The sequence below is a fragment of the Apis mellifera genome, linkage group LG4, assembly GCF_003254395.2.
Source record: "Apis mellifera strain DH4 linkage group LG4, Amel_HAv3.1, whole genome shotgun sequence".
In the NCBI taxonomy this organism is placed as follows: Eukaryota; Metazoa; Arthropoda; class Insecta; order Hymenoptera; family Apidae; genus Apis; species Apis mellifera.
The window spans coordinates 12,380,680-12,394,038 of record NC_037641.1 but is presented as its reverse complement, the minus strand read 5'-3'; the positions used below and the strand labels follow the sequence as shown (position 1 = coordinate 12,394,038).

General features: G+C 36.9%; 2 protein-coding genes across 3 annotated transcripts; both read right to left on the bottom strand.

Annotated features, from left to right (window-relative positions):
- Positions 1 to 58: 58 nt before the first annotated feature.
- Positions 59 to 1,889, bottom strand: LOC726855 (vegetative cell wall protein gp1). Its single transcript, XM_001122571.5, has 4 exons — positions 1,749 to 1,889; positions 878 to 1,597; positions 595 to 705; positions 59 to 474 (listed from the first exon to the last, which is right to left on the bottom strand). Exons 1-4 carry the CDS (start codon positions 1,801 to 1,803, stop codon positions 305 to 307), a joined length of 1,056 nt encoding a protein of 351 aa, XP_001122571.3. The 5' UTR covers positions 1,804 to 1,889; the 3' UTR covers positions 59 to 304.
- Positions 1,890 to 5,036: 3,147 nt separating this feature from the next.
- Positions 5,037 to 13,074, bottom strand: LOC726827 (coiled-coil domain-containing protein 170). 2 transcript variants are annotated; one of them, XM_016911907.2, is made up of 15 exons: positions 12,336 to 13,074; positions 11,101 to 11,187; positions 10,746 to 10,877; positions 10,412 to 10,600; positions 10,048 to 10,317; positions 9,829 to 9,973; positions 9,329 to 9,501; positions 9,001 to 9,201; positions 8,768 to 8,911; positions 8,542 to 8,601; positions 7,356 to 7,519; positions 7,156 to 7,264; positions 6,831 to 7,067; positions 6,580 to 6,749; positions 5,037 to 6,507 (listed from the first exon to the last, which is right to left on the bottom strand). In XM_016911907.2, exons 1-15 carry the CDS (start codon positions 12,447 to 12,449, stop codon positions 6,372 to 6,374), a joined length of 2,331 nt encoding a protein of 776 aa, XP_016767396.2. In that variant the 5' UTR covers positions 12,450 to 13,074; the 3' UTR covers positions 5,037 to 6,371. The 2 variants fall into 2 exon arrangements, with proteins under 2 accessions (XP_016767396.2, XP_001122546.4); XM_001122546.5 differs by lacking the exon at positions 8,542 to 8,601 and having other exon boundaries at positions 12,336 to 13,072.
- Positions 13,075 to 13,359: the final 285 nt, after the last annotated feature.

The window sequence follows — 13,359 nt, the reverse complement described above, 5'->3', positions numbered from 1 at the left end:
AAATTTTACAATTAATTTTGTCAGATATGATATTCAAAACAGCATAAAACAAATCGAATTTTTAGTTTGATTAAGTTTTTGAATTTAATTTAGGTAACATAAAACAAGTTTTTATTGGCCAATTAGATACAAACATAGAATCTTGACATTATATAAATAATGATATATAAAATTTTGTTTGCATTTTTTTTTTTTTTTTAGATTAAATATCGATGTTTATCACGAAAAAACGAAGAAAATCGATCGATATCGATCTTTGATTCTCGAAAAAGTATATTTTATAATAAATAAATTGACAATTTATTTATTTCATGAAAAATATGATTACCGACAAAGAGAACACCATAGAAGCGAAAATAGTATTCGATGTTGCCGAATTACATTCATCTTTGTCACATATGATACACTTTTCATTATTTTCACAAATGTTCTTGTCAGAAGTACATCCCAATTCCGCGATTTTTCCTTCGTCATCTGCAAAAGAAAAAAAAAAAAATTTAACCTTTCCCCATTATATTTCCATAAAAAGAAAAAAAGAAAAAAATAAATAAATAAAAAGAACAACATTTTATATATTTGAAAATAATATCTCACTTTTCATAGTAAAACAATAGAAAGTAGAATCATTTGCGCGTGCATTTATTTCTGAGGAAAAACGGTTGAGCAAACTTCTACGCTTCCTTTCATTTCTATCATTGAAATAACCTAAAAAATATAAAGCAAATTAATTAATTTAATCTAATTTACATAATATAACATATTTAAATTTCCACTCGTAAATAACCACTTTATTGTATAAAATAAATTCATATCGTTATAATAGTTATAGTAAAATTCGATTTAAAAAACTATTATATATCGATGATATCTGATTTACCCATGAAATGTTTGTCTTCTTTGTCTTCCGATCCTTTTGATTTTTGAGTCGTTGATGTTGAAGTCGATGGTGCTGGAGTCGATGGTGCTGGAGTCGATGGTGCTGGAGTCGATGGTGCTGGAGTCGATGGTGCTGGAGTCGATGGTGCTGGAGTCGATGGTGCTGGAGTCGATGTTGTTGGAGTCGATGGTGCTGGAGTCGATGGTGTTGGAGTCGATGGTGCTGGAGTCGATGGTGCTGGAGTCGATGGTGTTGGAGTCGATGATGCTGGAGTCGGTGGTGTTGGAGTCGATGGTGCTGGAGTCGGTGGTGCTGGAGTCGATGGTGCTGGAGTCGATGGTGCTGGAGTCGGTGGTGCTGGAGTCGATGTTCCTGGACTCGATGTTCCTGGACTCGATGATTCTGGACTCGATGGTTCTGGACTCGATGGTTCTGGACTCGATGTTCCTGGACTCGATGGTTCTGGACTCGATGGTTCTGGACTCGATGGTTCTGGACTCGATGGTTCTGGACTCGATGCTCCTGGACTCGATGCTCCTGGACTCGATGTTCCTGGACTCGATGTTCCTGGACTCGATGTTCCTGGACTCGATGATTCTGGAGTCGATGGTACTGAAGTCGATGATTCTACATTCGATGCGCTACATTCCTGCACTTGGATTTCATTTTGATTTTGTGAATCACAATTTCCCTTACATATTCTGCACTTGAGCGCGTCCCCTGATTCAGAATGAAATACAATACGTTATATATATATATATATATAAACTTGAAAAAAAAAAAGAAAAAAGAAAGAAAGAAAGAAATTTGGTTCAAGGAAAGAAAAAGTTAATTTGATTAAACATGATAAAATATAATCATAATACTTTACCGGATTGTAGAGAGACGAGGCCGATGGCCAGCAATATTATGAAAAACTTTTTCATCGTCGTGATCTCTCGATTTCGTTTACTTGACTACACGTTTATATTCCGGCCGTTCATCCGCGAGTGCTGCAAAACTTGATGATGTAGAAATACTCTTTGTAAAGCTTATCAGGGAGAAACCTTTACCCTTATCTGAATAGATACCTTTAATCAATATCTCTGCCTCGATGATACGCGATTAACGCATACATAAAAATCGTGGTGTATATCGCTAATTTCTTGTTCTCCTTTATCTGTTTTCTCTCCTTTGTCGCGTCAATCAATCGAATTATCTTTTTGTTGGCAAATAGGAAAAAGAAAAAAAAAAATCTGCTTATCTCGAATGAATCGAAGAAAAAAAAAAGAATGTTCCTTCTTAGAAATCAAATTTTCTGTGTTGTTGAAAAATAATATATATATATATATATATATATATATATATTTAAATTTTGCAAAAGTCTCGCGTAAGGGAGAAAAACGATTGTTTTTAATAAAAATAACTTTGTAAGAAACGTCCTTTAATTTCCGTTTTTCTTATAATATATCAAAATTATCACATTACCGATCTATGAATATATTGAACAGATTCATGTATTTTCTATAATAACATTTTTTCGAATGAGAATTTTTAAATTATTTCTTTCCTCTTTCTTCTTCTCTTCTCATCCTTCGAACCGAGGAAATTTTCCATCCCGTTCTATTTCGAACAAATATGTCGAAAAATATATGCTTCTCTTATCCTCGTCCAATTGTCGAACGAGGATCGAAAATATTGAAGCATTGAAAAAAAAAAATAAAATAAAATAAAATGCGCAGACTCGTTTCTTCCTCTCTTTTTCTCTCCCCCTTTTTTCCTTTTTATTAATTGATTGATTGACCGGCCGTTTATTATTCGATACAGCAAAACAGATAATTATCGTGTAATATACGATAACCGTATTAGTTAGAAACTATGAAACAGCGAAATCACTTCTTCTTTTCTTTTCTAATTCTTTTTCCTTTTTTTTCTTTTTTCTTTTTCTTTTCTTATTTATTTTTTCTCGTCCCTATTTTATCAGATACAGAAGATATCGAGGCGCGATAAATAAACGCGATGATACGTATATCGATAACTGACAATGATAAGTATTGTATTACGTATTTCCATTCTAGGTAGGAAAAAACAAATTCTTAGAAAAAAGGAAAGAATTTTAAATACAAAATAAGCTATTTATATATATGATTTTGCTCTTTTTTATTAATTATTAAAGAAGATATATCGCGCTCCATTCACTTTTGATGAGAAAAAGAGGGAGGGGGGAGAAAAAGGGGAAGAAAGTAATTCGATAATTTTAAGATCGAATCATCTCTTTTGACATGTGCACAACTACGATTATGTCTGTCTCTTCTCTTCTCCAAGAGAAGAAGAAAAGTCTGTTGAATCGATAAATTCGAGTATATATATATTTTTAAGAGGGAATAAATTTTAATTATATGAATTGAATGAATGAAAATTGTTCATTGGATCATGCGATGTTCAATTGTGTTCAAACGCTCTTATTATAACTATTTCAATATCTTTAATAATAATTAATATCTAATATTTACGATTACAATTACTGACGTGTACAAGTTAGGAAAAAAAAGAGAGAAAAAAGAAAAATTGAAAATATCAATATCCTTGTAGTTGCTTTATCTGTGACCATCTTGCACGTGATATCGCGTAATTCTATATATCTCGTATATCTCTAAAAATTCTAATTGTATTCGAGGGAGAAGAAAAGTTTTATTTTGAAAATATAAAACCGAGGAAGGCAAGGAATTATGTTCTCTTTCGATTAATTTTTAATATGATATAAAAATTAGATTTAGATCATCTTTTTTTTGTTAAATACGCAACATTTGGAAATAGAAAAATAGTCTTTTCATATCTTTTCGCAAATCTATCATCATATCTTCTTAACGATCTTCTAATCAATTTTTCTACGAAGACGAAAGATTCTACTCGAGATCGAAAGATTAACGAATAATGGAATTAAAACTTATTATTGAAATAGTTGTACTTATTTTTGTCATTGGATTTATATATATAAAGATATATACGTTTATATTTATCAGTTTATATTATAAATCAGTGAAGAGAGGCGATATATGTAATGATTCTGGAATTTTTATCAATTCTTTAAATTCTAAAGAATTTTATATAACGAAAATGTTTATATATATATATATATAATGATAAGTAATATTTTTACGTAATCTTTTTAATTACATTGTACGATCGTTGATTGAACAATTACAATTATATTTAAATGTATATGATATTTTTTTTCGCATAAAAAAAAATATCTTATCTCCAATATTAATTTTTTTTCGCACAGTTTCGGTAAGATAATGTTATATCTTTTCTTTTTTTTAGACTCCTAAAATTCTTTTTTCCAATTCACTTTTGACGGGGAAAAGAAAAATAATCGATAATTTGGACGATTCTCTTTTGACATATGCAAGCATGGACTACGCGTCTACGTAAACAAAAAAGTTTACGCGATAAAAAGAAATAGCGCGAAGAGAGAAAAATTGCGCTTGCTTTTTATGACAGTGTTTATCTCTTTCACCTTTCATGAGGATCCTGAGCCAGAGCCGGAAGGAGTTGCGGCAAGTCGAAGAACTATTTTCCCCCACTCGATCCTGTTCGTCCCGAAAAATATATGTATATATAATACGAGTATCTTAAAAAGAGAAAAATTAACCTTAACAACGATAACGTTCCCTCTCACGATTTATAATATATATATATATATATATTATTACTGACGAGACGTGATTTTGCGTTTTTTCCCCCCAAGATCCGGAAGAGCGATTATAATAAGCGCGTTAATCGCACGATTACCTGCCCTTATAAAACTTATTAAGAGCAACGGTTAACTGATACGATAATACCGACGAGTATGATTCACGATCTATCGATAATACCATCGATAATTGTCCAATCGTTCTTTCTTTCCGTCCGTGGCAAAATTCAATTTATTGAAAATTTATATACCGTCATACCGGTTTTTTTACCTTCCTCCTTTTTTTTCTTCTCGATCGGTTATTTCCTCTTCTACAAATTACACGTAGATACGATATACGGTATATCTAATCGCTATTTTCGTACATATGCTAGACATGGTACAAGGTACAAGTGTCTACGATACGCTCGTACGGCTAAAGGGACTTAAATAATAAATTTCGATATTTTCGTTCGACAGAGGGGCACAATAAAAGACAAAACAGGAGAGATATATACGTATGTATTTATATTTACGCAGGAGTGTGTATGGGATACATGGATACACATGGGATAAATGCAAGCGTGAATACAGAAGAATGCGTGATTTTGTTCGATAAGATGTAAACATCTTTTTCGTACTTTATATTACACAGCGCTTTTTATTTCATTATTTTATTTTTCACTCGATGCGAATCATCCGTTGTTTTAATGTAAATTACGCAAAACAAATATTTCACGATGAAGTTCGGGATCGGTGAGATTTCGATTAAAAGATGCGAAATGATTGTTTCCTCTCTTTCTATCTTTTCTCGTCTAGCGTTTTTCTCTCAACGACGAAAATCCGCCGTAAAGAAATTTCAGCGATAAATTCTCGAGTAGTAATTAAGCAAAATCGATTGATCGAATGGTTAAATCACGTTAATGAAAAATCGTTTATGAAAAAAAAAGAAATACGGAAATACAAATATATACAAATACCTAGTTGCTTGCTATCACGAGAGACAACATGGTCCCCGTCTCCTTCAAAATAACTGCAGCGCACGCGTTCGTACAGACGAGAAATAAGAAGGAGGCCAAAGCTAGCGCGAGTTTGCATTCACGATTCTGCAGAGGAAGAGGTAGTTCACTCTTGGCCAAGTTCACGGCTAACCAGTCGTACCAACTCGTGCTCGTATACACATGTACGTATATACACGCACACTTATTTCTCTTCCAGGCAAGAAACGCGTTCCGCAAAATCACGCACCCCCATCTCCCTAATAAAATTCCGAAACTTTGAACGATGCTCTTTCCTAACCTATTTCTATAAAGATACATCCTTCATAAATTATATCCCAAGACTATCCTTTTCCTTAAAACCTATCTCCTATTTTCGTCGTTATAATCGTAAAAAGATATATTCCCGAGAAAATTTTCGAGAATGCGGAGTAAATTTTTCGAGTAATTAACGATGTGAAAAATATAGACCGAATTTCCTATTGGGATTCGCGCAACTAGGCAAACTAATTCTCTTCGTCTCTTCGTCTCGCGTTGCATTGCGCAGCACAGACTGCGCAACTTCACTTCTCGCTCTCTACCGTCTATACCATCCTGGAATGCGGTTGTTCCACTCTACAATACACGCTATGCACGCCGACTCCGTGTTACGCACACGCGCACACGGTCGAATCGCGCGTTCAACAATGAACACGCTACGATCGTCGCGTGAGAAATGAAACGGTCGTTCGTACGTTCGATAAAAAAAAAAAAAAAGAAAAACTTTTAAACAATAAACTTGGACGGAGATGTCGATATATAGGAAGGAAAGGAGGGTTTAGCATCGAAATATAGGCCGACGTCACGGGAGAAGGCTGCTTCGTACCGGCCGTTTGTTAAACTCGTCTTCGATGTCTCGAAGATCCGGGGGATCTGCGAACCCGTTGTCCTCGTAACGTGCGCATCCTGGCGATCTGGGAGGATGCATCGCGTGTATGCTGTTCGACGACAATTATTCTTTACAGAAATACCGGGGATTATTCTGACAAATTCGGAACTAAAAATCGTACCTGGTGCATCTGGATGGGCTGGTCTCCAACGGTTCCTCGTATCTACGCGAAATCATGGTGAAGTCGCGATGGGCCGCCACCATTTTCTGCAATCGCGAGATTATCTCGTAATCGGGCGTGCAGATCGGTTCCGACAATAATTTCGTCACGGATACTCGAAAGCTTTGCAACTGGAAAGCAAAAGGAAAAATTGGCGGCAAATCAAGCGAATGGTGAATTAAATGGCGAAATGGCGACCGAAAGCATCGTACTTGGGATTCCCTTTTCGTAACTTCGGAAAGATTTTGCTTAACCTGCGCCAACTCGTCCCTGACCAATTGCAACGAGTGATCGCTGATGGATCTCTCTTGTTCGGCGGTCTCGGTCGCGCTTCTCATTTGTTCCTTCAACATGCTCAATTTTCTCGAGTATCGTGTCCTCAGCATCTCGCTCTCCACCAATCGTTTCTGAAGCTCGTCGATCTTTCGACTCCGCTCCAAAGCGGCTATCTATCGTTTTTTTTTTTTTTCACACAAATAAAGAGACAAACAAAGAGGAGGAAGAAAAAACGCTTATCGCAATCTCGTAATCTCTCACCTTGTAATCAGCGGCCTCGGTCAATTGCGCGCTTAACTCCCGATTCCTCGATCTCTCCTCCAAAATTTGCGCCTGCAACCGATCCGTTTGCTTCGACAATTTTTTCGCCCTGGAAACGAACCGATTACCGACGATCGGTATATATATATGTATATATATATATAAATAGAAAAGCGTTGAAAACACGGAAATGAACGTACCTGAGGCACGCCTCGTCCCTTTCATTTTGAAGCAACGATCTCATCTTAACGCTCTCCTCTTGGAGGGATAATTTTCTACGAAGAAGATCCAAGTGAAGATCTCTGCGCTGCAATTGTTCTCGTAGCGTCCTCACGCGGCGTTGCAGTTGATAGACCACCGACGTCTGATAGAAGAAGACGAGGAATAGAGTGGAACGAGGATGACAAACGAATAAATACCAACGTAACAAAACTTGACGCATATATATATATATATATATATTAGATGTATATATATAAATTTTTTCAATACAAGATTTCCAAAATACCTTTCACTATATTAGCATCATACTCGTTCTCTATAATCTTTTCATGGGTAAATTATAAATTCCAAGAAGAATACAAAAAACGTTGCATTGACTGTTACAGTTTAATTTAGAACGTTCCATCTTCCGGAACTCGCTCTATCTCTATCTACTTACTTGTTATTAAAAAATTCTCTCCGTGATAAATGCATTCCATAAGCGAAATAAAAACGCTTCCTCGGGGGAATATTTTGCAAAGAAAAGCCCAACAATTTTGGGAAAAGGGAACAATCTTCAATCTCGTCATTTGCTTGGTATATTCTTTTTTTCTTATTCATTTATTTCATTTCATTTTTGTCGTTATTATAACCCGTCAAATTCACGGATTTTCCTAAAAATAATTACACAACATCTAGAAATAATTAAATATAAATGTTTCGTATTATATAAAAAATCAATATATATATATAAAACGTTTAAATAATAATATTTCCGTATTCAGAATTTTTAAGCATAAAATTTTTGTTGTTATTGTAACCCGTCAAATTCACGGATTTTCCTAAAAATAATTAAATATAAATGTTTCATATTATGTAAAAAAACCAATATATATATATATATATATATATATATATATATATATATATATATAAAACTTTAAATAATAATATTTCCGTATTTAGAATTTTTAAGCATAAAATCAAAAAAATCTGTCAAATTATAAGATTAATACAGATAAATCTGCATACGAAAAGTCAAAGTGATTCCTCGCGAAAGAAACTTATTATAAAACACTCTAATATATACATATATATACATATAGCGTGTTTCGTTTGTTTGAAGGGAAAATGTTTGCCGCGAATTAACGAAGAAAACTGAAGGCTCTGAAAATGAAGCCTTACTTGTTTCATGGTGGGAAGAATGGCGTGGAAGGATCGCTCGCGTCTCGGCAAGGGGATGGACTGCGCTCGATCGAAACAATTTGCGGCGCGCGAACGAACGCAAAACACACAGAGAGGCAAAGGATTAGAGAGATTTACATTTCGGATCGGGACGCGAATCCCGAATTTCTGTGCACCGTGTTCGCGCGAAAATGGAAAAATATTCGACCTCCCCCCTTCTCTGTACCTTGTCCACCAACTTGTCGCTCTCCAATCTGGCCAATTGCTCGCCTCGAACCAACAGCGATTCCGTTTGAAGATCGATGCCCATTTCCTCGGTTATCTCGTCCATCTGCATCGCTTTCCCTAACCGGTCCAAAAACGTGACGAACTGAAATAAGAGAGAGAGAGAGAGATATAAGCAGAATTTGCAGAGAGAGAAAGGAAGAGGAGAAAAATTGTTTTCGGGATATTATCCACCGTTTGTTTGTCCCTTCGAGAACGTTCCTTGGCAAGCTCGCAATCAGTCAACTGGGCCTCCATCTTTCGAACTCTCCCCTCCAATTCCGACCGTTCTGCATCCAAGCTTCGCGTCTTGGCCACCGTCGCCTCGATCAGTTCGCTCTGTCGGCTCGCCGATTCCGCAGCCGCGTTCACCTTCTCGCGAAGATTTTGAATAGTCTGGGAAAGGGAGAAGAGAGATTTTTCCGTGACGAATCGCATGATTGACAGGAGAAAGAGAGAGAGAGAGAGAAAAGAAGGGAGGGGGACGGAGGTGTGCGAAGAGAAATATGAAGAATCAAAATACAATGGCCTGATCCTTGCTCTCGGCCAGGATCTCCCTAACGCGATCCTTAATGGCGTTTTCCTGCGACTCGATGAACCTGTTCGGCCCGCCCACCAGCACCGCCAACGATTCCAAAAAGTGGCGGTACTCGGTTTGCAGGCGCTGCCATTTTTCTTCTCGCTGCATCAAATCTTCTGTGAACAGAAAGAATAAGGGGAGGAAGAAGATATTGCGTAACAGTAGGTTGGAAAGAAAGTTGTTGCGATTTTATTAATCAAAATTAAAATCGATTCATTTTTTGTGAGAAAATTTTGTTATTGAATAAAAATTTTAAATTTTAAATTTGAAAATAAAATTAATATTCATAACATTTTCACAGAAGTGAACAAAAATTCAGTCTAAAATTATATATACAAAATTTAATTTATCGAAAATTAAAAATTAAAAATAAGAGTGAACCGTAAGAGAAAATTTTATTTCCGCTTTCTTTAATAAAATTTAATAAAAATAAATGTATTCACCTCGTAACTGGCCGATCAACGCCTCCTGATTCGATATATTTCCGCTCGCCGTGCTTATGCTTCTGTTCGCGCTGATCAACTTATCCCTCAACTCGTTCAATTCCCTTTCAGCGACCCTGTACCGCATCTCGAGGCACTCCTTGTCCTTTCCGAACCGAACGCATTACATCCTCCATTGCATTTTCACTCGTATACATATATATATATATACATACATACCTGTTTGAAACGATCCAAATCGACCGATTGGGAGGACATCTGGCGTTGTAGCTGCTCCTTCTCGGCCACAGCCCGCTCCAAAGCGTCCCTGCACCCCCTCAACTCCACCTCCAGAGCGGCCATCTGCGCCTCAACGCCCGTGTTCCGCGCCCGAAGCCGGCTCGCCTCCTGCACCAACTCCTCCACCTTTTGGCTCACCAACTCGGGGCTTGGATGCACGGATTCCCGATACTCGACGGTCAACGCGGCCGCCAATTTTCCGGCGAACTCCTTCTCTCCCCCCACCCCCCCATTCGAGCACGTTCGATAATTAATTTAATTTTTAACTCGAGATTTTATAATAATTTAGGGAAATCTGAGAAACCTGAAAACTGGTACGGGCCCGCTCCTTCGATTCCCTCTCGTCCGACGCCTCCTGCTCCAATTGGCGTATCCTCTTCTCGCATTCTCGAACCTTCTCCTCGTGATACCTCGAGTCTCGTTGCAAGCCTTGCAGCGCGATCTCGCTCCTCCCTTGGGCGGCGTAAAGATTCCTCTCCCGCTCCTCTGATTCCTGAATGTTTTTTTTTTTTTCTTATTCGGAAATTCTTCGATATTGTTGGCGAAAGAAAGTAGATAAAGAGAGAGAGAGAGGGGGGGAATTTTCTCTAAAAGCGTATGAAATTTTCATGTATATAAATTGTTGGAAAGGGGACAACCTGTATGCGTTTCCTTAAACTCGAAACGATGGAATTCTGCCTGGCCGCTTGCTCGCGAAGTTGATCAGCCTCCAGTTGCAGTTCCACGACTCGTTGATCCCGGGATCTCGCGATATTCTTAGCCTCTTGGAGCTGAAGCAGAAGTCGAAGGATTGCGATGAGCGGATTGGTTGAAAAAAATAAAGTTAGAAATTTCGAACAAAGTTTAGCATTTATCGTATATGCTTTGCCACGCTCATATTAATTATTTTATTACATCATTGTTTTTTCGAATTAATTAATTAATTAATTAATTATCGAAGGGATTCGTAACTTGGACCATTTAAATTTTCCCCATCATCAGAGATCCATTTACCTCGGACATCAGCCTGTCCCGTTTATATTCGAGAGCTGCTATCTCGCTCCTCAACGTGGTCGTTAGGTCGTGAGTCATCGCCTCTTCCTTGAACGATTACATTCAACAGACATTTCAATTAATAATATCTCCCACAATTCGTAAGGTTGCGAATCGTGATAAGCGTGTGTTAAAAGTAAGCGTGTATTATACGTGAATATTCAATATTGCATCATTACAAGTAAAATCCCGTCGATATTATTTCTACGCGCTCGCTTCGATCGATATTCTATCCTAGCCGTGCCATCTGCACACTCTAATCTCGCGTGATTATTTCGCGAGGATTCGCGAAAGAAGTTTCCGATAACGAAAACTCGAAAAAAGGAAAAGAAAAAACTAAAAACTTCTTCAAAGTTTAATAAAAGGAAAAGATGAAATAGAAAATTTCGATGATCTCTTTCGCGTGATGTAAAAACTTACGTTTCTTACGTTCGTTTAAACGTTATGCATTTATTGTCACGCCTCCCCGTGGGTTTCAACGTGAATTTCCACTCTACTTTATCGATTATCGATATATGGTGATTGAAAATAAGAAATCAAGAAATCAAGTAAAAAAAAAAAAAAAAAAGTCGATTTTACATTTGGCGCGCGCGTAGACGCGAAAGGAACCGAGGATGAACGAAGGTAGACGAAGGAAAAGGCGACCGATAAAGGCGACAGGTAGAATCGATTCTATGCCAACGCTATGGCAACCGAGCCAACCCTTGTTTCAACGCGCCAGTCAATACGTTTAAGAAACGCGACACGAATAGTGTTATGTAGGTACATATCGAGCATGCACATTGACAATGGAGTAATGTGAAGTGTATTTCTCTATTTATCGTGCCAACGGGAACGAAGAGTTTAATTAAAATTCGATCCTTCTTCCGAAAGGAATAAAATCAAAATTCATCTTTTTTTCCTCGTTCGAAGATCGTATACGAAAAAAAAAAAAGAAAAAGAAAAAGAAAAAAAGAACACGCGTTTTCTCGCTAAGTAAATCGTGGATCGAGAAGGAAATAAAATAAAATTGGCAAATTTCGTTTTCTTTTCTTCCATCTCTATCTTCTTTCCTCGTAGAGGAAATTTTCGTGCATTAATCACAAAGTGAACGTCGAAATGTAAAATAATGCAGAAAGCAATGTAGTGCGTATAGCGATTCAATGATAATAAAAAATAAAGGAAAAAAGGTGCATCTGTGGTCAGACGGATAAGACCTTTCCGGGCGACGATATACAAAGCGTTTCGAATATCTGCAGATCCTCTTCGGCAGTCTCCTTTCCTTCTTTCGTCGTCTCCCTGATTTCCTTCGTTTCTTCCTCGCTCGACATCTTTTTTCTAACTTTCTCTCTCTCTCTCTCTATCTATCTCCCTTTTTCTCTATCTATCTATCTATCTATCTCGTTCTCGCTCTCGCGTTCTCGCGCTTCGCGCTCTCGCTCTCGCTCTCTCTCTCTCTCTCTCTCTTTCGCTCTCTGAAATGCTTTCACCTTGAACACTGTACACCTAGGAGTTCGTTCCACGATTTCGCGCGAGCGTTTCAAAAAAATGTCCCTTTCTTCATTGACATTGTTATTCAAATTTCTTTGGAGACTAATATGAACGGAACGTTCGAGAGTGAGTGAAAACGTTTCCAACCGGAGACGAGAGGCGTCGATGCGCAACAAACCGCGCTGTTTAGCATCCCCCTCGCGCGCGCAAACCTCGCAAGACAATCGAATTTCATCGATCCATGGGAACGAACCTTACTTCTTCTCCAATTTTTTATCAAATCGTATATCTCGATTATTGTTGATTTTTTTTTCTTTTTTTTTTTTTTTTCCTTCGTTTGAAATCATGTGGGATTATGATGGGATTATACATGATTTCGAAAATATTTATATAAACGTTAAGTTGAATGAAACATGACAGATTTTACTTATTTCTTTACTTTACTTGCAATATTTATTTATCTGTTTCCACGATCGATAAAATTTCTTAAACATGTAATTATAATTGATTCACTTCGATAAAATTATTGTTACAAAAAAAATAAATTTCTTCTCTCTCTCTCTCTCTCTCTCTCTCTCTCGTAATCTATTTCATCAGTTTTAATTCATCGAAATCATCGAAGCGATAACGGAATACGAATCATGAGAATGCATTTCAGATAAATAACAATCTCTGTAATTCAACGATTCATTCGATAATATTTCTATATAAAAATTTTAAAAAACGTTATTTATACGCTTTTTGTTGTAT